This window comes from Phyllostomus hastatus, unplaced genomic scaffold (assembly GCF_019186645.2).
Source record: "Phyllostomus hastatus isolate PE091 unplaced genomic scaffold, TTU_PhHast_1.1 phas_scaffold_39, whole genome shotgun sequence".
Classification (NCBI taxonomy): domain Eukaryota; kingdom Metazoa; phylum Chordata; class Mammalia; order Chiroptera; family Phyllostomidae; genus Phyllostomus; species Phyllostomus hastatus.
The window spans coordinates 33,233,606-33,258,989 of NW_025334028.1; the positions used below are offsets into that span (position 1 = coordinate 33,233,606).

A 25,384-nucleotide genomic window follows, 5' to 3' on the forward strand; every position below is an offset into this window, starting at 1 on the left:
ACTTCTGAGGGCGGGACAACTGCAACACATATTCCAAAAGTTAAAATGTTCCAATAGAGTAAGTGCTACCAATGCTATTTATGAATACTGGTTACTGAGAAATGTAGACAAAAAAGGAAGGATGGAAGGAAGACATGTGTACCAATCACATGCATTTAATTAAAAGATTATCTTCCAAATGTAGCTACGCATCAGCCAAGGAAAGTAGGCTGAACTTGAGTGTGCGGTGCACACCTGTCATTAATAGTGACTGTCACCCCAGCACTGTTGACAGACAGCAAAACTCACCTGCAAGCAAATGGCCAGGTTCACTCTACAGCCAAATGAGGTGCTAACAGCCCGTGGATGGAGGCCCAGGTCTTTGAAGAGTTTTGAGAAGGACTGGGTGAGTGCTATTCTAGGTCGTTCTTCTGCCACCACCACACAGGTCCTCACACGGGACAAGTCCAGTCCTCGTGCCTAGAAACAACAACAGCAGTAAGAGATCAGCCTTCCAAGTGCTCAGTTGTGTGACCTCTTTAACCAGAGCCACCCACAACCAGAAACTCCACACAGATTTTCATTTCCAGGGTCCAATGGCTCCATGCCATTAACTGAAACAGTCTCGAATGTCTGTGTAAAAAATACAATCAGCCCTGGCTGGCATAGCTCAGTGGATTGAGGATGGGCTGCGAACCAAAGTGTTGCAGGTTCGATTCCCAGTCAGGGCACATGCCTGGGTTGTAGGCCATGACCCCCAGCAACCCCACATTGATGTTTTTCTCTCTCTCTCTTTCTCCCTCCTTTCTCTCTCTAAAAAATAAATAAAATCTTTAAAAAATATATAATCAATCAGCCAGATAACGTGATTAGAGATGCTATTACAAAGATATTTTAAATAATGGCAAGAAGTGACAGCAAGAATGAGGAGTAGAAAGGTTGAGGAGAAGAGCTAGGCCCTGGACGAAACAAAGTTCGGGGTTGGGGAAGAAGGGAAGCATTTGTAAAGACTACTACGGACATGGATGCACCAGAACTAGAGAGAAATAGGAAAACCTGTATTTAATGTGGTAATGGAAAACTCAAATGTTAGGACAACTTTTAAAAAGCAGCTTGCCTTTGATGTTCCATGAGACTTCACAGGTCAGAGATAAATGTTCATGAATAAAGGCATTTCTATTTCTAAGGTCCACACACCTCTGTCTGTGCCAAATTCAGTCAATGGAGCAAAAGCACAAAACTCAGGAGGAGCAACCAAGTGAGTTCACACACTCTCCGCAGTAAGAACTGGGGCCTACTAAGAGGTAGGGGCTGCGTCTGAATGTGAGTTGAGCTTGAGTGGTGGTGTCTCAAGGAGGACAATTGCCACAGGCAAAGCCCTTCAGTCCCTTAAGCACCTGCAAGGTGGTCTTGGCACAGGGAGAGCTGACCAGGCTCCTGAACCAAGGGGGGCAACACACAAGATAATGTGACACTGAAATTTAGTCTATAAACATGGTTTTATATACACAGAGTCACACAGGGAACATTAAACCCTGGGCAAAACAAATGATACACACATGAATGTTCTGGGAGACATTGCAGCCTGGGGTTTGAGATGGTGGACCTGGAGCCAAAGATTCAAAATGTAGCCCCAAAATTCATTAAATGTAAGAACCTGGAAAGGGTGCTTAATTTCCCTGTAACTTACATTTCTTCATTTTTAAAATGAAGACAGTAATTGTTTCTATTTTAGAGAGCTGTTATGAAGGTGAAATGAATCAAAATGTAAAGCGCTTAGAAATCACTTAATTATAATATTATTTCACTTTGGTTATTTATGCCCCTACAGGGAAATTTGATGAAATGTACTCATTCATTTCATAATGTAATATAGGTGAACATGAGCAATAATTATGTTTTATAAACTTCTTTTCCTGCATAAATATATAACTTCAAGTAATTATACATTTATTTATGCAACTTAATTTCTAATTTATCTTGCATTTCATTTTCCTGCTCAATTCTAATCCATTAAGTTTGTAAAAAATGTTCAGGGCAGGCAAGTGCTTTACTGTGTGTATGTACACACACGCATGCAAGCATGCACACACACATGCTTAGTGGTCACTGGATATGTACCTAGCAACCCACATATCTGGGCACAGAAACAGTAAATAGGTAGAAATTAAAACAGGTGGTATGATTATTTCCTCCTTGTTTCTTGGATAAAGACTGCTTAATGTACCATGAAAATATGTATATCAATTGTCCTTGGTTTACATGAGAGGAAATGCTATTATTGTCATAAACACCACTGTTCACTTAACTGTAAAAATGAATGTTGGTTAGGATCACTCATGACCTACAAATCAGGGGGTTCAAGGTAAACAAAAAATGGGAGCTAAATCCAAACCTATGACTTGAATACCAGTGTCAGAATAACATGAACTGTACTAAAGAACTGAATTCACCAACTAATTAAAAAGCAATTTAGGACCCTTCAAGTAGACCTAATGGAATTTAAGACATCAATAACGTGACCTGTACTTTTTGGTTGGGGCAGTGACAAAATATTCATGTTATAAAATGAGGTTTTCACATGAAAACAGGTTTGTCACCCCTGACATTTGTGAAGGGTTATTATTTTAACTTCACCAAACCCTTTTCATGCCCTTGGACACTGCTTTCCCAGGACACTGGGAATGTTCTGCAGGCACCATGAGGGGTGAGGGTTGCTTACCTTGAGGGATTCTGTCTGGGAGCCTAGCCCCTTGGTACAAAGTTCCATCACCGAATAGGAGCAAAACGTATCCCGGACTTTGTACTGACTGACGGCCAGAAGCCACAAGGCAGGGTTGGTTTCCAGCTCAGAAGGTGGAATGAGAATGGACTGGTGCCCAGAGTACACGCTGCAGAGAGAAATGGAGAGGTCAGTGAGGGTACAGAAGAGCATCCAACCTGTGCCTGAGAAAGGCCTGTGGCCCATGTTCAAGAGAGGGACAGTCACAGCCACTCTCCTCTTAGATATCTTTAAGCAAAAAAATGAAGGTGTGTTCATGAAGACACTGTGAAAAATAGGACAGAACTATAGAAATTATGATCGAGAGTTATCACCAAGTTGAATACTCACTTGAAACACCTAAGCTGTGATGCTGTGAGGTTTCTCTCAAAGCTGGTACAAAACAACAACCACCTGGGTTCTCTTTCACAGCAGGAAACACAGAACTGACGTTTGGTAAAACATGTGCTAGAACGGGAGTTAGCAACGCACAGATGCTGCCTGTTTTTATAAATGAAGTTCATTGAGACTCGGCCACTTGCTGGTTTAAACACAGTCCACAGTGGCTTTGCACCAATAGGCAGGGCTGAGTGGGTGCAACAGAGACCACAGAGCCCAAGATATTTACTAAAGGGCCCTTGGAGAAAAAGCATGCCTACCTCTGGTTTAGAAAACCAGCACCCAGGGCAAATGAAATAAAACAAACACAATTAGATGAAGTTTGTCACTCAATTATTAAGTTTTGAAATTTTGCTTCGGAATAATCCAAACAAATCACCAAACAGGAGAAATAAGGAAAATATATTTGCATTAGAGAACATATTCAGAGAAATGAGGGAAATGCTAGGTACATATTTTGATCGGTCATCAATTGGTGGGGCAAGTGTGGTTTTAAAATAATGAAGTATTTGTCAAAACTGTATTTTTAATGGTTGTTGATGATAAATCAACATTAATAGATGTCACACATTATAATAAAATATCCTTGTAAATAATTTTCTAACATTTAAGAAAAAGGGATTTTCTAGGTACGAACAATCTGGCAGGTGAAAAGCGCAGTGAGCCTCAACTGCTATGCCATGTCACTAAAACCAGTTCTGGAATGAAGCCAATCGCACATTAAAATTTTCAAAATTGTTTACAACAGACTCCAATTGGTTAAGAAATGTAAGGAAATTAAGTTGGCTCAAAAAATCTACTTTAAACAGGGCCCTCAACAGAAAAACTATTCTTTAGAGCATGTGGGGGAAAGGTCTCTCTTTTTTTTCTTTATTCCTCTATTTCAGTTTCATTTATTTTTGTCAAAAGGAAAGACAGCAGTCTCTGACCTTTTCTGTGATCTTTTCAAATGGTTTAATTATCTGAGATTTGTCTTTGGGAAATTAATTTAGGTCATTCAAAATCACTTTATATTAAAGGTATTCAAGAGGTCAAGGAACATTACAACAAATATATTTACATAACAAAATACTGATACAAGCCAGCATATTTTTTATTACTTTTGAGGCATTCCATATTCTTAAAATAACCTCCCAAGAATCTTACACGTGGCATCTGAAAGCAAAGCCAAACAACTCCTTAGCACCAGCAACATACCCAGGGGACAAAAGATGCTGCCCCCTCATGCCCACAGAGGCCCCAGGCCATCTATGGAGACCTGCAGTCTTTCTTCCAGGGGCTGGAAGAGGCAAGGGACACAGCGCTCTCCGCGCTCGTGCTACAACCCTGTTCCCCAAGGTGGGCAGCCTCTGAGGATGCTGACAGCAAGCTGAAGGGAATTCCTATGACTGATTCTGTTGGAAGCTGTTATTTTGTTTTGCTACAGTGGGTGGGCTGTCTTTCAGACCTACTCTGTCGCTTGCCACACAGTGACGCAGAATCAGCCTGCACACTACATCTGGTGTGACTGAATTAGAGCCATTCTTAGTAGCTAATGTGTCAACTCCAATCAGAAGCCTCAAGGCAGCATGAAGCAGGAACAAAATGGAAATGCTAGGTTGTTATATTAAGAGGAATATCATCATAAGGTTTTATTTCTGGTAAGTGTCCATAGATAAAAACAGAAAATTTATCTCTGCTGAGCGGATATTAAAAGAAAATCTCAGGCTCAAAGTGGGATCGTGTACTAGGTCAAAGATCTAATGTGCAGGCCTAAGATCTAACAAGCCTGCACATCACACGTCGAAGAAGTCATTATTACTCCCTAGGAAGCGTGAGTCTTACCTCTGTGAAAGGTGATGGGACAGTGTTTTGTTAACGCCAAATGTCATTCAACCCACTTGTGAAGCAGGGCTAACACAACCACGTCAGATTACCCTGTATGATTTTTATGGTGGCTCAGATCTGCACAGCTGCTCCTTCACACCAAGGACTTTCACACTTCAGTGCTGGTACCAAACGTGTTTGATGGCCCTTGAGCCTCAAGTCTTAGGGAATTAAGATGTAGGAGATGCCTTATGATGGTATTCCTCTTACTATAACAATCTAGCATGTCTATATTATTCCCAACATCTTACTTCATAAATGCTATAATATGAAAGGAGATCCAAAATGAAGAAGATTAAATGCAAATCACCTACTACCTTTCCCAAGAATACATATCAGGAGGAGTGATTTGATCAGAAGCATCAGCACATGAAAGGGTGGTTAGCACATTATGGAATTCAGGGCTAGGGAATTTTAAGCATAACTCTGAAAATCAATAGGACAGAAGTCAACATCAAGAAAAAGTCAATAAATCCTGATAACACAGGACAAGCAGAAAACCTGATTCGTGAGTTTTCTACTTGCTCTTTCCTTGCTCAGTCCAACAAGTGTTGACTGTTCCATGTACTAACTGATACTGATTTGTTGGCACTGGCTCTGAATACCTGCATGGAAAGAACAAACCTACTTAAAAGCAGGTTGCTGGTAATGAACTATGATTATTTTTTGAGAATTTCTGGAACCTGAACTATTTCAGTGTAGATTTTAACTACAAAAACAAAATGATTAAAGATATTTTGGGAATATTTCTCCCTGTCTGTGGCCTGCATTTTCATTCTCTTGACAGTGTTTTTTTTGCAGAGCAGAAACTATTAATTTTAATAAAACCCAGCCTATCAATTCTTTCTTTCATAGACTGCATATTTGGTGTCATATCTAAAAAGTCATCACCAAACTCCAGGTCATCTAGGTTTTCTCCTGTGTTATTTTTTAGGAGTTTTATAGTTTTACCTTTCGAATTTAGGCCTCTGATCCATTTTGAGCTCATTTTTGTGAAGGCTGTGAGTTCTAGATTCTTTTTTTTTTTTTTTGCATGCAAATGTCCAGTTGCTCCAGCACCATTTGATGAAGGAGTAGAACTCCTTGTTCTACTGTATTGCCTTGCTCCTGTGTTAAAGACTGGTTGGCAATATTTAGGTGGGTCTATTTCTGGCTCTCTACAGCACCAAGAGTGAGCCCTAAAACAAATTTTGAGCTCTGGGTAGTGATGACATGTCAACATAGATTCCTAGACCACAGAACACGTACCATCTGGTGGGAGATGCTGATAGTGGAGGAGGCTGTGTGACATGGGCCCAGGGGATACAGAAAATGTCTTTGTACCTTACACTCAATTTTGCTGTAAACCTACCTAAAACTGCTCTGAAAAATAAAGTCCATTTAAGAAAATAAAAATAAAAATATGAATGACCAGGCAAGAACAAAAGATATATTGGTAACTAATATAAATTTGCACATTTGTATTTGAGTAATTTCAGATTATTAACCTGACAAAACACACAATCAAAAACTATCACAACGTGGCAGCTGCGAGCAAGGCAGCCGCTTGGCCCACTTGGACACATACCACCCTGTGTCGCACGGGTGAGCCTCCTTCCCCGACAGGCTCGTGCCTGCAGTGTGCACGTCGGTCAACCCAATACTGGCCTGCACAGCATGAAATCTACCCGTTTTAAGCACAGACCTAAATAAATGTTAGTAAACTGCAGAGTTGCATAATCATCACCACAATGCAGTTCTAGAACATTCCGTCACCCTAAGGGTAGGCTTGTGTCCATTGGTAGTCAACCCTGTTGCCCACCCTTGCCACAGTCATCATCATTCTCCTTTCTGTCTCCAGGTTTGCCTTCTCTGAACTTTTCATACTCTGAACTGGCACCGTGATGCAGTTATATGATGTGTGGCCTTGGGATCTGGCTTCTTTCACTCAGCACAGTGTTTGTGAAGTTTATCCACATGGCAGCTGAATTCCATTGTATGGATGTGACAAATACTGTTTACACACTCACCAGTCAGTGGACATTTGGATTATTTCCTTTTTTTTCTCCCTTTAAACAAAGGCTGCTGAGAATACTTCAAGCATCAAGTCTTTGTGTGGACATGTTTTCCTTTCTCTTTGGTAGATGGCTAGGAATGGAATTGCTGGGTCATATGGTACATTTATGTTTCATTTTTAAGAACATGTGAACTGTGGTTTCATCACTTTACATTCCTATCAATGATGTATGAGAATCCTGTTTCTGTGTATCTTTGGTTACCTTTGCTTAATGGCATATTATAGTTTTGAAATCAGGAAGTACAAGTCTCCCACTTAATTTTCTGCCTCTTAGGTTATAGCTGTTCTAATAGTATGATGTGGTAGCTCACTGGTTTTAATTTGCATTTCTGTAATGAATGTTAGGCGTATTATCATGTGCTTATTCGTCATATGTGCATTTTGGTGAAATGTCTGTTCAAATCTGTTGCCCATTTTTAAATTATTTCACTTGTCTATGAGTTTTAGAGTTTGTTTTATATCTGGTTAGAAAGACTATCAGATAGATGATTTGCAAATATTGTTTCCTGGTCTGTGGTTTGCCTTTCACTTTCTTAATGGTGCCTTTTAATGTATAAAAGTTTAAACTTCGTTGGAGTCGAATTTATCAGTATTTCCTTTATGTATTGTACCTTTGATGTCATACCTAAGAACCCTTTGCCTAACTTAACATTATATTTACTTCTATGCTTTTTAAATAAATGTTTCATAGTTTTTGCTCTAATATTAAGTATATGATCCACTTTGAGTTGATTAATGTATATGAAGTTAGGTAGAAGTTTAATCTTTTTTACAGGTGGATGTTCATTTTGCCTGGCATCATCTGTTGAAAAGACTATCCTTTTCCCATTGAGTTGCCTTGGTCCTTTTGTTGAAAAATCAAACGACCACACATAAAAGGGTTCATTTTCTGGACTTTCAATTATGTTTAACTGATTATTTTAAGTATCTACCTCTATATCTACATTATATCTTTATGCTAGTACCACATTGTCTTGGTTACAGTAGTAAGTGTTGAAATTGGGAAGTCTGAGTTTTCCAACTTTGTTATTCTGCTCCGAAATTTGTTTGGATATGGTGGGTCCTTTATTTGTATTTTAGAATCATGTTGGCAATTATAGCAACTGAAAAAAAAAAAAGAGTGCCAGCCTGAAAACCAAAAGGTCACTGGTTTAATTCCCAGTCTAGGGCACATGTCTGGGTTGTGGGTCAAGTCCTCATTTGGGGGTGTACAAGAGCCAACCGAATCTCTCTCACATCGATGTTTCTCTCTCTTTCTCCCTCCTTTCCCCTTTCTCTAAAAGTAAATAAATAAAATAACAACAACAACAACAACAACAAAACCCTCAATCAAACCAAACACCCAAAATCCTGCTGAGATTTCTGACAGGCGTTCCACTGAATCTTTAGACCAATTTGGGGAGAATTTCCATTTTAACAATAATGAATCTTCTTATCAGGGAACATCAATTCCCTGACATGCTTTTAAAGACATGTATGATCTTACCAAATATTTTCAAACAATTCTATCATGTCAAAGATTTTCAGATAAATAACCTCCTACTTCACGACTGAAGGAAACTTTAAAGATATACAAAAAACTTTGTACCCAATTAAAAAAAGAACTCTGAAACAATCACAAAGTTAAAGGAAAGTTCCAAGAAAAGCCATATAACTTTTTCTTTCTTGAATCATTTGAGGGTGAGTCACTGACCTTATGTCCCAACAACCTCAAATGATTAAGGCCCTAGAGTTTGGGGGTATTTCCAACAAACAAGTATATTTTCCTCCACCAGCCAATCCAGGCATCAAAATCAGGACACTAATGGATACATTTCTTCCATTAACCCCGTTCAAGTTCCATCAGACCTTATTCAAGTTCTGCCAGTTGTCTCATGATATCCGACAGCAAAGGGTCCAGTGCAGAGTCTCATCCTGCATTTAAGCTGTTGACTCTGTCCAGATGGAGCCTTCAGAGCTTCCCTGACCCTATGACAATGGCATTCATGAGGATGACAGGCTGCTGTGCTGTTGTGTGCTCCTCAGTTTGAGTGTCTGATATCCCCATGATTAGATTCAGGTGAAGCAGCCTTGATACAGTGTCCCTCACTGCAACCCTCCCAGTGACACTCAAGGGCCCCTTGTCTCACTGTTGACGAGGTTCACTTTGGTCTCTTGGTTCAGGCTTCTCCACTGTGAAGGTTCTCTCCTCTCCGTTATAATTAACAACTGTTAGTGGAGGGCTACCATGCAAATCCTTGTTACTCACTGGGCTTTCAAATTGTCATCTACTTATATGTGAATGGTTGGATAATTTCCCATTTCATTCAAAGTGTTATAATCTACTATAATACTCATGTGGATGCTCCGATTGCCCCAGTTTGGCCTGTGGGAGTCCCTGGAAGCTGGCTCCTTGGTCCCTTTGGCATGCCCTTCCTCATTCTGTGAGCACTTCCTTGTTTCTCACACAGACATCAGGGTCATCTCATACATTTCCCTTCCCAGCCTGAAGTCAGCCTCTTCTCAAAGAAGCCCTGGCTCATTTGAGAGGAAAATGGTAATTACAACATTTATCGATGCTGGGCATTCTCACTGCTACTGGGTGGCTACTCTCAGGTCCAGTTTTTAAAGCAAGTCTATTGGGATCTGTTTCTACAAAGGATTTCAGAATAAAGAGGTGTTTCACAGCTATTAGGCATTTATTTATAATGTTGCAGGGTAAATCAAGAACACTGATTTTGAGACTTCTGAATGAACCTTCAGGAAAGACGTTCATTAAGTAAAGGTTTGTTGCAACCCTCTCTGCACAGTTCCTTTGAAGACCCCAACCCATCCCTCTCCTGCTATGTGTGATGCACATGAAAAACTTACTTTCCCTTCAAAAGCACCTTCTCTGCTGCTGAGTGCGGCTTAGGCTTGACGACCCTGCAAAACCAGGAAGCACTCTACTCAGGCGCTTCAACTCATCCTTAGTACAGACAGCTGTCCTAAAGGGTCAGTAGTTTGGAACAGGCTTCCTACTCAGTTGGCCAAATACGTCTAAGGTCACTTTGGCCCTACTGTTGGGATGGTATATTCTGAACTATTTCCCAAGAAAAAGTTACCCACAATGCTGTTGCATTTTAGATGGAAGCACAAATCATTAAAATATACTCTAGGGTTCAATTCTATGTGCTCTCTCAAAACGTTTTATTTTACTAACTAGAATGTCAGTGTTTTTAAAAAATACGGGAATTGTATTTTAATCCAATCTAATACTATTAAATATTATGACGGCATTAAGATAATTGTTTCAGAAGAATGTTTAAAAACATGAGAAAATGTCTACTATAGACTATGAAGAAAAAAGGAAAATTATGACTGATTTCATACTGTAACATCTCAGTTTTATAAAAATATTGATGTACATTTACAAAGTTGTATATGTAACTTAAAGGTTTATGGGTGAAATCATGCGTTGTTGGGGTGTTTGCTTTAACATGTCCCACATAAAAAGGGACGGGAAAAATGGGCAGATGAATGAAAGGAAAGTGGTGACATGCTGATCCACGTGAAGCTGCGTGGTGGGCGCTGGTATTTACTGGAGCAACTTTGTGCACACTTATATACGCCATCTGCCCAGAAGGCATCCAGCCATGTGATAGGAAAAGTAGAGACTTTTATTGAGAAGACACAAGATATAAGACACATTGTACATAGGACAATGACAACTCAGTCCCCTTCAAATAGGCACCTGGGCCCTCACACAGTTCTCCCAATTGTCATCAGCTACCCCATTGTATTTTCCTGAATCTCACTGATGGTCTGAAATTTCCTCCCTTTCAAAGGTGATTTTAGTTTTGGGAAAAGCCAGAAGTCACGGGGTGTGGAATATGGGCTATTAGAGGGGCTGAGCCACCTGGGTGATTTGATGTTTCACCAAAAAACTCTGTATGAGATGTGAAGCATGAGTGGGTATGGGGGCGTGATGAAGGTATCCATCCCCAGTTGTCCACAGATATGGTCTTCTGAATCATTCAAATAGTTTCCACAGAGGAATGCTCAAGCTTAACACAAAATCTGATGCTGTACTTGCTCAGTCATTTTGAGTGCGACAGCCACACAGCGCATATGCTCACTCAGTGGGGTCTACCACCCCCACTGACTAGTACAGTGAAATTGTCATTGTTTACGCATGAGAATTCCGGTCCACTTCTTGGCTGCGAGTTACATCGATGTAATGCAAAGCGTTCTTGTTATAGTAACAATGGCTGGACTTTTTGTGCACAGACCTTGGTATGTTAATAATAATAAATACTACGCTATACTAGAAAGTAAAGACTGAAAGGCTATATGTCAAATGCTAATAGTGAATATTTCTTTGTATCATTAGGTGGTAAATTATTAATGGTTTTGTTTTCTTCTTTATATACTGTATTTTCTAAAGTTTCTACAATGAGCATATATGTACAACCTGAAGAATAACAATCTCCATGTTCACCCCCTCTATAAATGCCTGTTACAAGCGGGGCTGGGAGGACTGATGGCTGAGGAGCACTGGATCCTGGAGGGGAGGCCAGCTCCCTCCCTCCCTCAGCTGCAGTTCCTCCCCACCTGCATCAGGGAGAAGCTGGAAGGAGGAGACCGCCTTCAACACTCACTGATTGAATGTGAATTCCAGGCCAGGGATAACTGCTAGGATTTCAGAGCAAAAGAACCCAGCCACCATCTCTGTGTGTTTCAGCAAACTTTATGGAGACTAATTCTGTCAGACACCGCAGAATGTGGAACCCACTCCACCCTGAGAGCCTGGCTGAACAGGGGCAGAACAGGGATCAGTCGCAAGAAACCATGTATGATTTATTTATTACATTAAAGGTATTAAAGGTATTAAAGGGAAACTCACCTGCAGAGGCACCACAGAACAAACCCAAGTCCACAGTAAGGGTCCAAGCAGATGGCCACTTCTCTAGAGGGGTAGAGCTCACACTGTAGCTTAATGGATCGGCAGAAGGCACTGGTGGCTGCGTGACACATCTGCAAGACAGCAGGGCCCACTGAGTACATGCAGCCCAACACCAGTGCCCAGAAATGATTTAGGGCAGGGGACAATTGTGACCAAGCTTTGGCTTTGTGAGGAGAGAGTGGGCTGCTATATTCTCATTAGTCTTCCCATTTTAAGTAAGAAAACTACATACAGACACATGACTTTTTGGTCCCCTGGACCTAATAACTCTAGTAACTGAAGCACCAACATCTTGCATTTGAATAGCTGGTTAGTCCACCAAGGGCTTCCTCTGTGGCCCCACTGCAGGCCTGTGAAGTAGGCAGGGAGATGTCACACTCATGCCCCATCTCTGGGCAGGGCGACACCTTATTCACGGTCCATCGCCAGGCCCAGTGCAGCACTAGTGGGCAACAGGGGCCAGGCAAGCATGAGGGGTGAACAGGCCCCAAGTCAGGGAGGCTCAGAGAAGGTACAGAGCTTGATGAAGATCACACGTCTGAGCAGGAATCAGAGATCTGCGCAGTGGGATATGGCAGCTATATCTTGGGATGGCAGCCAAAACCCACTCTCAGCCCACCACCTAAGGACAGGAACAAGCTGCTCCAATCCCAGCATCAGTCCCACTACACTCAGTATAGAGTATTTTAAAATATGGAAAAAATGCCTTATAAATGACATTCAGTTGTCTCACAGAAGCTCTCTAGCCAATCAACTCTAAGATGAACATGAGAGCAGCACAGGGCACGTTACCAGGTTCATGGTTTTAAATGGGTCTCCAGTTAATGTGAAGTGCTGTGTTCCCAGAGTGGGGCTGAAAAGGGACCAGCAAAAGCCTCATAATAAGAAGGGAAACCCAGTGAAAAGCCTGAGAAAAGCTGTGAGAGAATCCAGGCAGGAGGCCCCTTCCATCATGACCCATAGGATCATGGGGAGAAGCCCTGGCCACAAGGTTTCACCATGGGTATTTTACTAAGTTCATAAAAGGTAACAAAATTAATCTAGAATGGAACACATAAGTAGTTCTTTTTAGCCTGCTTTGAAAGCCACCATATTTGTTTAATGAAGAAACTGGACTGAATTTGTGAAACATTCCTCAACCTCCTTCCTCCCGGATCTGGAGGTAGTAAAATCCTACCTGGCAAAATTACTCACATTCTCAGATTAGCAACTAAAACAAACCTTTACTGAATCCCTGCTCTGTGCTGGTGTTATGTACAGCTTGAGAACCAAGTTCTTTAGCTCAGTGCAACAAATACAAATAATATTAACAGAGCACTTGTTATGTATCAGGTGCTCAGGATATAGAAAGAAGTAAAACACGCCTGTGCCCCCAGGAGCTTGAAAACTAGTGGAAATTTGGACTTTAACCTGAGAGCAGGATCTGGGAGCACACAGAATGTAAAGAAAGCAGAGAACGCATCCCGCATCACTCCTGGGGCTTTTGGAGGGTTCTGGGCTATGAAGGGTAAGTCAGCATTGACTGATTTCAGCACAGTGACAAGAGCACACAGCTTAAAAAACAGCTAGGAAAGCTGAATGTCCAGTCTCTAAACTCATCCCAGTCTGGGACCTGCCATGGTCATGAACCAAGAGCTCAAGTTGGAGTGCTTTTTATCTTTTAGGACCTTGTATTAAGAAAACCTCCCAATTCTTATGAAGGTGAACTTGTATTTGGATAAACAATTAGTTTCCTCAATGCCCAGAACAACAGACTCTAATGCTCCACTCTAAAAGACACATCGAGAGTGGATACACGGATGTGGAGGAAGTGGGGATGAGGTCGCCTGCACTTATTGTCAGGATGTATCTGTGACTGATCTGGGGCAGGTAGGCTGATGTTACAGTACGTGTTCACTCCCTGGGCACCCATCAGCTGAAGGTGAGAAGTAAAGTGTGACAGACACACACTCAGTGGAAGGGAGAGTCACCATGAGTTCTGAACTACCCTGTGTGAAAAGCAGTAGGTGATGAATCTAAAGTAAATTGTAGGTGCTGTGTGGGAGTCCTCCATCTGACTTTCTTGATGACACTGAGCAAGTGTGTATCTAGGATGTATTAGGAACCTTCAGGGGATAAATAACACTTTTAAACAGGCAGTATTATAAAACTTAAATTTAACCTATAAACATATACTCATAGGTTTTATACTAAGTCAGGCATTCTGTAGTGCCCATTTTGGGGAAAACAGTTTACTGGATAAATTTGCCTCTCTCAATTTTTGATATTGAATTGAATACTCAATTAGATTTCTGTCCAAAACCCAAAATGGAGTCAAAAATTTTTCCTGAGAAATATGTTGACCTGTACAACCAGACATAAAGGGCTTTCCTTCTGGAGAGGACTATAAGCCAGATAATTTGTGCCACTGAGTATTTAAAACTCAAGTGTTTTTCATTAAATGATGTCACAATGTATTTCATTTCAAGTACTCATCAAACACATATAGCAGTCAAAAGTTTAAGAAAAACTTTTATAAATTTAAGAAAGAGTTTAATTATCCATCTCTTAAGATTTCTAGGGTCTATACTTGTTTCAAGCAGAAATATCTTCATTGAATAAGGAATTAATAGTATAGGCTGCACTTGTGCAGATCATAAAAATGTATGATAAAAAGTACATTTCTGGAAGATGACAGCGATGCAGGTGGGAGCTGAGCCCACTGGCTCGTGCACCCAACCAGACTCATAGCTGATCTGAAAAACGAAGTGAACAGCCAAAAGAATCTCAGCTGATATGAAGTCTGGAAGCCAAAGTGTGCAGAGGACATTTAAAAACTGGCAGTAAGGAGGTTTTACAGGCTAACTAGAAGGTCCCCCAGCCTGGCAGTGGAGACTGAGGCTGCTGCAGGTACCTTGGAGGAGAGCCGGGTCAGTGACAGCAGCAGAGCAGCTCCCTCCCCTCCAGTGGCAGGGAAATCCCAGACACATGCTAGGAGAGACACGGAGGGGGAAAGTAGGCTAGAGGGGAAAAAAAGTCAGCACCATACACACAGCGGGTGGTGTGCACGGGCTGATGTAGAGAATTTGGGGGATCCTGGTGACACCTGGAACTGGGAGTGCAGGGCCACGACTGGCCGTGACCCAGGTAGATTCTGGACTTGCCAGAGGGTTGGACTGTGTGGAAACCCAGGCAGTGGCTTCGTGTGGCAGCGGCACCCAGGAGAGTGAGGCGACTTATTGGTGCCAGCAGGGTGCAGATGGACAGAGCGGAGACTGCGGGCTGCACAGTGCTCTGGGCCTGGGCTGGAAGCTGGGCACCTGTGATTACTGTAGCCCAGACTGAGCCCCCATCCTGGGGGAACCACAGGAAAGGGAAAAATAGAGCCCAGCCCCCTCTGCCAGAAGGAACCTAGAAGAACTGCAAAACCTGCTAGGCAAGTTTTTAAAAAATCTTTCCTTTTTCTCAAGAGTTAAGACAGTAAGACCTGGAGCTGAGAGAAAACCAGAGACAGAGGAAGAAAGAAGTCAGAAGGTGAACACCAACAGCTGAGACCAATTTCACTTTGCTCCTCATCAGAACGTGTATGTTTTTTAATAGAAATTCTCTTTCTTCTTTCCATTTATTCAGTTTTTTTTGTTTTTATTGTTTTTTATTCCCCCTTTCAGATTACATTTTAATTTTTCTTCTTTTACTTCACTAGTATTCCAAATAACATACTACTCTTGGTATTTTACTTTTTATTCTTTTTATTCAGATTATACATATTTTTTACATTATTGTTATTCCAAAGCCCACATAGCACCCTACCCTGGTCCTAATCCATTTCGCCATCTTCCTGAGCTTTATTACTGCTGTGGTTAACTTTACTTTTTCTCACACTTCGCCAAGTTTCCATGCCTTACTTTGATTCTTTCTCTTCCATCTAAGCTCGCATAAGCGCTCTGCTTTCTAAAGTCAGCTCATATTCTTTTCCCCTCTAACAACAGTCTTGTTTCTTTTTCACCTTTTATAAACAGTGGCTAGTTGGGTGAAATACCATAGCTATTGCTGTTCATCTCCAAAGGAACTCCCATTTCTTCACTACTTATTTGTATTTCATATCCCATAGCATGCTCTCTCTCTTACTCCATTTCGCCTTCTCCCTGCCCTAATCAGTTGAGGGAGGAATTCTATTACATTGTTCTCTTTCCTTCCCCCTACCCTCTCTCGACCTTGGCTTTACTGCTTTGAGACTCAGATTCCTTCCTTTCACTATTGGCTCTACTCCGTGTTATCTTCATGCATCTCTTTTATGGTAACCTGCATCCTTTCATCTAATTTGCACACAAAATCAACCAGTTCCATGAGCTTTCTGATCACCAGTGTTTTGAACTGTGCATCTGATAGATTGGCTATTTCTTGGTCGCTCAAAAGGATGAGTCCTGGGGGACTGATCTGTCTTTGTCTTATGTCTTTCCCTGTCTCTCCTTTTTTTTTTTTTTTTTTAGTTTGGTCGCTCTTGTTACTGTGGGGGGCGGAGCCTTAGGTGTTCACTGGGGCTGAACACCCCAGTCGCTAGATTGTGACGTTATATGTGGGGGCGGGGGCGGGGGTGGGAGGGAACAATGGCAGTAGTTCCGTTCTCCTGGGCTCAGACCCTTCTCTGGGATCCTGGGCTGCGAGCTTTGCCCTGGTCCACAATCGCTGCCTCACTGGGTCCGCCAGCCACAGCTTGCGTACTCAGGGATCACCGCTGCATTCTTGCGCCCCAGATGGCTGTCGCGCCGATTTCCGCCAAATTTTCCCTGACCTCCGTGTGCCGCCCCGCACCCGCCCCGCACCCACCCGGTTCGTTGTCTCCTACCAGTCTGGATGTACTGTCTGGGTCTACTTCAACTTCTTGGCTGTCCGACTTGCATTCAGATAAATCCTCTATCAGTTCTGAGTGTTATTCTATCTGTAAATTATTGTTGTTCTAATCTTGGTTGTGCGAGGAGGTAGAGTGCATCCACCTATTCCTCCATCTTGCCGGAAGTCCGGCTTTACTGTTTACTCTCATTAGTTTGCTTCCCCCATCCTCTCAAAATCATCTTTTTTTCTGTAGACATATTCACTTTTCACTTTTCTACAATATTCTCACATTCCCATTCCGCCTTTCTTAAACTTCATTCAGCTGTCATTGCTATCGACCCTGCTGTGGTTTTTCTGAAGTTTTTCTCCCGTTGATCCAGTACCCTTTCAATTTTATTTCAAATTGCATAGTATACTCTTCCCTTTCCTTACCTCCTTGTTCCCATTGCCCTTTTGGGTTTTACTTATATTTTAAATTTTGTTCTTTTCCTTTCTTCACCTTGGTTCTATCCCCACTCTTAATCAATTCTCCTCCCTCTTACCATGTGATAACATTTTGCCCTCTTTTTGTCACCTCATATTCCCTATGACATATCTTACAATATCTGCAGTCACTCCTCACCTTTATTAATCTTAATTCAATTGTGGTTAAGGGGAGTTTTTTTGCTGACATAGGTTTGGTTGTCAGATAATACTACTTTGTTAACTAACACCTGTACAACAGCATACTAGACAAGGTGGGAGTTACAATTACCAGTAAACCCACTGGATGGGAGAACCCACCAACAAAGGAGACACCAGCTGGTAAAGCCCAAGTCCAACAAGAGAGCCCACAAAAATGAAAGAAAGGGCAACCTTAGAGCATCCAGACAAGGAGGTAGAGACCACATAAATTAGTCCCACAGAACACCTACCACAGAAGTTCACCCCAAGAAGACAGCTGGCAAAGCAGAGCATTGAGAATTGCAGAAACAAACAAAAAGAGTCACCTAAACTGGGGAGACAAAGAATGAACCTGCAGTCGAAAAGAAGGTTCCCTAGTAAGAGAGCTAAATTAAATCAAGGCAAGCAAACTATCAGACAAAGAATTCAAGAGGATGGTTATATGAATGCACAAGGAACTCAGTAACAACTACAAGGAACTGAGTAGAAATTACAACAGCATGAAAAAGGAAATAGAAACTATAAACAAGAACCAGGATGAAATGAGGAACACAATATCTGAAATAAAAAAATACACTTGAAGGAATTACAAGCAGGCTGGATGAAGCAGAGGACTGAATTAGTGATTTGGAAGAAAAGGCAGAAAGAAATACTCAGGTAGAGGAGCTATGTGGAAAAAGACTAAAAAAATATGAAGACAGCTTAAGGGAACTGAAGGGCAACATGAAACACAACAACACTCAAATCATAGGAATACAAGAAGGAGATGAAAAGGAGCAAGGTACAGAAAACCTGTTTGAAAAAATACTGACAGAAAACTTCCCTAACCTGGTGAGGGGAAAAACCATGCAAATTCAGGAAGCACAGAGGGTCCCAGTCAAGATGAACCCAAAAGGCCAACTCCAAGACACATCATAATTAATGTCAAATTGTAAAGACAAAGAGAGAATCTTAAAGGCAGCATGGAAGAAATAGGAAGTAACATATAATGGAGCTCTCAGAAGGCTAGCAGCTCATTTCTCAACAGAAACACTACAAGCCAAAAGGGAATGGCAAAAAATATTCCAAGTAATGAAAAGCAAAGGCCTGCAACTAAGGCTCCTCTACCCAGCAAGGCTCTTAATTAAAATGTTAGGTGATATAAGGAGTTTTCCAGGCAAAAGAAAGCTGAAAGAATATACTTCCACCAAACTAGCACTGTAAGAGATGCTAAAGGGACTGTTTTAAGAAGAGGAAGAAAAAGAGAGAGAGAGAGGAACACACATACAAAGGGAAAAAACAAATAAGTACCTATCAAAGTAACCTTAAATGCAAATGGATTAAATGCTCTAGTCAAAAGACTTAGGGTAGCTGAATAGATAAGAAAACATGACTCACACATATGCTGCCTACAAGAGACCCACCTCAGATAAAAGACCTACACAGACTGAAAGTGAAGGGTTGGAAAAAAATATTCCAAGCAAATGGACAGGAAAAAAGGCTGGAGCATCAATACTTATATCAGACAAAATAGACATCAAAACAAAGGCCATAAAAAGAGACACAGAAGGACACTTCATAATACTCAAGGGAAGAATCTATCAAGATCCATCAAGAAGACATAAACATTATAAACATATGCACCCAATGTAGGAGCACCCAAATATATAAGGAAAATCTTGAAGAACTTCAAGAAAGATACAGACAGCAACACATTTATAGTAGGGGATTTTGACACTTCACTGTCAACAATGGACAGATCTTCCAAACAAAATATCAGCAAGGATAGTGCGGCACTGAACAATGCCCTAGATCAAATGGACTTAACTGATAAATATAGAATCTTTCATCCCAAAGAAGCAAAATACACATTCTCTTCAAATGCACATGGAACATTTTCAAAGACAGAACACATGACAGGACACAAAACAAGCCTCAACAAATTCAAGAAAATGGAAATCATATCAAGCATTTTCTTGGATCACAAGGGCCTGAAACTAGAAACCAACCTTAAGGAAAAACCTCAACAATACTCAAATTTGTGTAGATTGCATAGCATGCTATTAAACAATGAATGGGTCAATAATGAGATCAAGAAAGAAATAAAAAAGTTTCTGGAAACAAATGAAAATGAACTCACAACAGTCCAAAACTTATGGGACACAGTGAAGGCAGTCCTGAGAGAGGAGTTCATAGCAATACAGGCCCACCTAAAGAAGATAGAAACATTTCAAATAAACAACCTAACCCTATGCCTACAAGAACTAGAGGGACAACAACAAACAAAGGTCAGAGCGAGTAGAAGGAAAGAAGTAACCAAGATCAGAGCAATATTAAGTGATACAGAGACTAAAAGAACAATTCAAAGGATCAATAAATCCAGGAGCTGGTTCTTTGAAAAAGATAGACTAAACTGACAAGCCTTTAACAAGACTCATCAAGAAAAAAAGAGAGAGAACCCCCAAAATAAAATCAGAAATGAAAGAGGAGAGATTACAACTGACACCACAGAAATACAACTCATTGTAGGAAATTACTATGAACAACTGTATGCCAAGAAATTTGAAAACCTGGGTGAGATGGACAAACTTTGAGAAAAATGTAATTTCAAAACCGAATCAAGAAGAAGCAGAAAGCCTAAACAGACTGATAACAGCTAGTGAAATTGGAGCAGCAATAAAAAAACTGCCAGCACACAAAAGCCCCAGACCAAATGGTTTCACAGGAGAATCTTACAAAATACTTATGGAAGAGCTAACTCCCTATCCTTTACAGACTATTGCAAAAAGTCCAAGAAGAGGGAAGACTCCCAAACTCTGATTATGAGGTCAGCATCATCCTAATCCCAAAACCAGATAAAGACATAACAAAGAAAGAAAACTATAGGCCAATATTGCTATTGAACATAAGATGCTAAAATCATCAACAAAATATTAGCAAACTGCATCCAGCAATACATTAAAAAGATCATATACCATGACAAAGTGGGATTCATCCCAGGAATGCAAGGATGGTACAATACTGGCAAATCAGTAAATGTAATACATCACATAAACAAAATGAAAGACAAAAATCACACGATCATATCAAAAGATGCAGAAAAAGCATTTGATAAGGTACAGCACCCATTTATAATATAAACACTCATCAAAGTGGGAGTAGAAGGAACATATTTAACAATAAAGGCTATATATGGGAAACATATAGCTAATATCATATTCAATGGGAAAAAAACTAAAAGCTTTCCCACTAAGATCAGGAACAGGACAAGGATGTCTGCGTTCACCACTTCTATTCAACATAGTATTGGAAGTTCTAGCCACAACTATCAGACAAGAACAAAAAGGCATCAAAACTGGAAAGGAGGAAATTAAACTGTCATTGTCTGCAGATGACATAACAGTGTACATAGAAAACCCTATAAACTTCACAAAAAAAAACTACTTGGCCTAATAAGTGATTCTGGCAAAACAGCAAGATACAAAGTCAACAGTCATAAATTGAACTTATTTTTATACACCAATAATGAAATATCAGAAACATGAGTAAGGAAAAAAATCCCATTTACAACAGCAACAAAACAATAAAGTACCTAGGAATAAGCCTAACCAAGGAGGTAAAAGACCTGTACTCAGAAAACTACACAACACTGAAGAAAGAGATTAAGGAACACAGAAATAAATGGTAGCATATACTGTGTTCATGGATTGGAAGAATTAACATCATCGAAATGTCCATACTACCCAAAACAATTTATAGATGCAATGTAATCCTTATTAAAATACCAATTACACATTTCACAGATTTAGAACCACCGTTTCAAAAATTTATATGGATCCACAAACAACCCAAATAGCCTCAGCAATTTTGAGAAAGAAGACCTAAGTAGGAGAGATCACAATACCTGATATCAAACTATATTACAAGGCCACAGTAACCAAAACAGTTGCTCTGGCTGGTGTGGCTCAGTGGATTGAGTGTCAGCCTACAAAACAAATAGTCACCAGTTCAATTCCCAGTCAGGGCACATGCCTGGGTTATGGGCCAGGTTCCCAGTAGGAAATGAGTGAGAGGTAACCACACATTGATATCTTTCTCCCTTTCTCCTGCCCTTTCCTTCTCTCTAAAATAAAGATTTTATAAATAAGATAAGATTTTAAGATAAGATTTTATAAATAAAATAAGATTTTTTAAAATAAAATCTTAAAAAAAAAAATCTGGTACTGGCATAAGAACAGCCCCATGGATCAATGGAACAGAATAGAGACCAGAAGTGAGCCCAGATGTAAACCCATGTCTCTATAGTCAATAAATATTTGACAAAGTGGGCAGGAGAATAAAATGGAGTAAAAATAGCCTCTTCAATAAATGGTGTTGGGAGAGCCTGAGAGCTACATGAAAAAAAATGAAACTCAATCATCAACTTACATCATACACAAAAATAAATTCAAGGTGGATAAAAGACTTAAATATAAGTCATGACACTGTAAGAGTCCTAGAGGAGATAGGCAGGAAAATCTCAGATGTTCCATGCAGCAATATTTCCACCAATATGTTCCCTGGAGCAAGGGACATAAAGGAAAGAATAAACAAGTGGGATCTCATAAAAATAAAAAGCTTCTGCATGGCTGAAGAAAACAGCATTAAAATGAAATGAGAACCAATCGTATGGGAAAACATATTGGCCAATGATATCTTGGGCAAGTGTTTGCTCTCCAAAATATATAAAGAACTCACACAACTCCACTCCAGGAAAACAAACAACCCAACTCAAAAATGGGCAAAGGACCTGAACAGACACTTCTTCTAGGAGGACATACAGAGGGTTCAGAGACATATGAAAAGATTCTCAGCATCACTAGCCATCAGGGAGATGCACATTAAAACCACAATGAGATACCACTTCACACCGGTCAGAATGGCCATCATAAACAAATCAACAAATAACAAATGCTGAAGATGACTTGGAGAAAAGGGAACCCTAGTGCACTGTTGGTGGGAATGCAGACTGGTACAGCCACCGTGGAAAACTACAGAATTTCCTCAGAAAACTAAAAATGGAATTGCCTTTTGACCCAGCAATTCCACTGCTGGGATTATACCTTAAGAACTCTAAAACACCAATCCAAAGGAACCTATGCACACCAATGTTCATAGAAGTACAATTTACAATAGCCAAGTGTTGGAAGCAACCTCAGTTGCTTCCATCAGTAAATAAATGGATCAAAAAACTATGGTACATTTACATGATGGAAAGTATGCAGCAGAAAGAAAGAAGGAGCTCCTACCCTTTGCGACAGCATGGATGGAACTGGAAGTATTATGCCAAGTGAGATAAGACAGGTGGTGGAAGACAAATAGCATATGATCTCCCTTATAAGTGGAACCTATCAGCAAAACCAACAAGCAGCAAAATATAAACCAGACACATGGAAATGAAGAACAAACTAACAGTAACGGGGGGAGGGGTGAATAACAGGGCAAAGAAGGGTAAAGGTCATCAAGGAACTTTTATAAAGGACCTATGGACAAAGAGAATGGGGGAGAGGGGAGGTTTGAATGTGGGAGGTGGGGTTGGGTAGGGTGGGGGAGAATAATGGGCAAAAATGGGGACAACTGCAATTGAACAATAAAAAAAATAATTTAAAAAGTATGTTTCTCTTTTGGCTATAACATTAGAAGGCTAATTTCAGTAGTACAACAAGTAATTTAAATGCTATGAAAATTAATGTTTATTCTGAAAAGCTTTTGAAAAATTCTTTTATTTTTATATTGTGTTTTATTTGTTTTATCACCTCAATTAGTACTAAAAAGCAGAGGGAAGGATTCTGGGAAGATGCTTAAGCAGGAAGCAGTGCAGCATATGAAGTAACTAGTTTGGAACTCTAGGATCTATCAAAGGTTTGCAACTTACAGGGAGAGACTTGGATGGTAAACTGCAATTAACTTTAGAGCATTAAGACACCCTTGAGTTTAAAAAAAAGTTGAAGGAGTTTATTATATTTAGACCTGAGTGAAATTCTCAAGAGACTTTTACAGTTGAAATAGAAAGACATTATACATAGCTCAAAGATATTTGAATAAAGATTTTAGTAAAGGTAACTAAAAGGTAATTATAAAAGATAGCATAATTTCAGCAACAGTTTGTAACTCCATTTTTCCTACATGATTTAGGAGACTAATATATTAAAACAAAACAACTCTTAGTTTAAAAACTATTATTATTGTAACCTGGTATTTAAATTCCACAATTCTTCCCTACATAGCTTAAGAGAATGGATTTAAAAAATTATTACTATATGTTTTGGGCCATACAATCTATAAACATATAATTTTGTGACTGACAATTGAAAAAGGTCAGGTAGAACTGTATAGGACCAGTTTTGTATGTTATTGAAGTTAAACTGCTATAAATTCAAAATAGAACATTACAGCTTTAGAATGTTAAATGGAATCCCCATCATAACCTCAAAGCAAATAGCTTATAGAAGATATACAAAAGGAAATGAGAAAGGAATTCAAATATTTCACTAGAAGAAAATCAGCTAAGTACAAAACAAGAAAGTAATGAAGAAAATGAGGAATAGAAAAAGCTATTAAGACATACAGAAAACAGCAAGATGAGAGAAGTATCTTCTTATTTAAAGTAATTACTTTAAATATAAATGGATTAGCCCTGGCTGTTGTTGCTCAGTGGATTGAGTGCCAGCCTGTGAACCAAAGAGCTGCTGGTTAAATTCCCAGTCTAGGGCACATGCCTGAGTTGTGGGCCAGGTTCCCAGTAGGGGAGTGCAGGGGATGGGCAGGGGAGGCAACCATACATTGATGCTTCTCTCACTCTCTTTCTCCCTCCCTTCCTCTCTCTCTAAAAAGAAATAAAATCTAAAAGAAAATAAATAAAGCAAATAAATATAAATGGGTTAACTCTCTCATCAAAGAGAGGAAGTAGAAGAATGGATAAAAACCATGATCCAACCACATGCTGCCTACAAGAGTATCATTTTAGATTAAATTACACAAATAATTTGAAAGTAAAAGGATGGATACAGATATTTCATGCAAATAGTGACCAAAAGGGAGAAGGAGCAATACTAATATTAGAAAAGTAGACTTTAAATCCAAAAAGGTTACAAGAGACAAAGAAGAGCATTATATATTAATAAAAGGTTCAACAGAGCAAGAAGATATAACAATTTCAAACATCTACACATCTAGTAAGAAATCATCAAAATATGTAAAACAAAAACTGACAGAACTGAAAAGAGAAACAGACAACTGTACAATAATCAGAGACTCCAATACACCACTTTCAATAATGGACAGAACAACTAGATATAAGGTAACTAAAGAAAAAGAGCACTGCCCTGGCTGGGCAGATCATTTGGTTAGAGTATCATCGCAGGCACCAAAACCTGTGGGTTCAATCCCCGATCAGGGCACATACCTAGGTGTGGGTTCCATCTGCAGTCGGGCATGTATAGGAGGTAACAGAACAACAATTCTCTTACAATGATGTTTCTCTCTCTCTCCCCCCTCTTCCCCTCTCTTTAAAATCAGTGAACATATCCTTAGATGAAGATTAAAAATGAAAAAAAAAGAAATAGAACACTCCAAATGATCTCCATATCTATGATTCTGTTCCTGTTCTGCTTGTTTGCTTAGTTTGCTTTTTAGATTCAGTTGTTCATATTGTGATTTTTTTTTTGCCATTTTAATGTTTGTAGTTTTGATCTTCTTTTTCTTATATAATTCCCTTTAATATTTCATATACTAATGGCTTGGTGACAATAAATTCCTTTAGTTTTACCTTGTCAGGGAAGCACTTCATCTGCCCTTTAATTCTAAGTGATAACTTTGTGGGATAGAGTAATCTATATGCATGACCTATTGATGTGAACTAAGGAAGGGCATTGCAGGAGGGAATAAAGGGGAAAAAGGGGGAAAA

At 39.9% G+C, this 25,384-nt stretch overlaps 1 protein-coding gene across 13 annotated transcripts in view; it reads right to left on the reverse strand.

Annotated features, from left to right (window-relative positions):
• DIP2C (disco interacting protein 2 homolog C) overlaps window positions 1–25,384 on the reverse strand; it is a 446,223-nt gene that overhangs the window by 62,230 nt on the left and 358,609 nt on the right. For all 13 annotated transcript variants that reach the window (XM_045820044.1, XM_045820049.1, XM_045820039.1 and 10 more), the window contains 3 exons: window positions 11,926–12,056; window positions 2,702–2,870; window positions 289–459 (listed from right to left, as the gene is read on the reverse strand). In XM_045820044.1, the coding sequence (XP_045676000.1) occupies window positions 289–459; window positions 2,702–2,870; window positions 11,926–12,056 (471 nt within the window). The remainder of the gene's footprint in view (window positions 1–288; window positions 460–2,701; window positions 2,871–11,925; window positions 12,057–25,384) is intronic.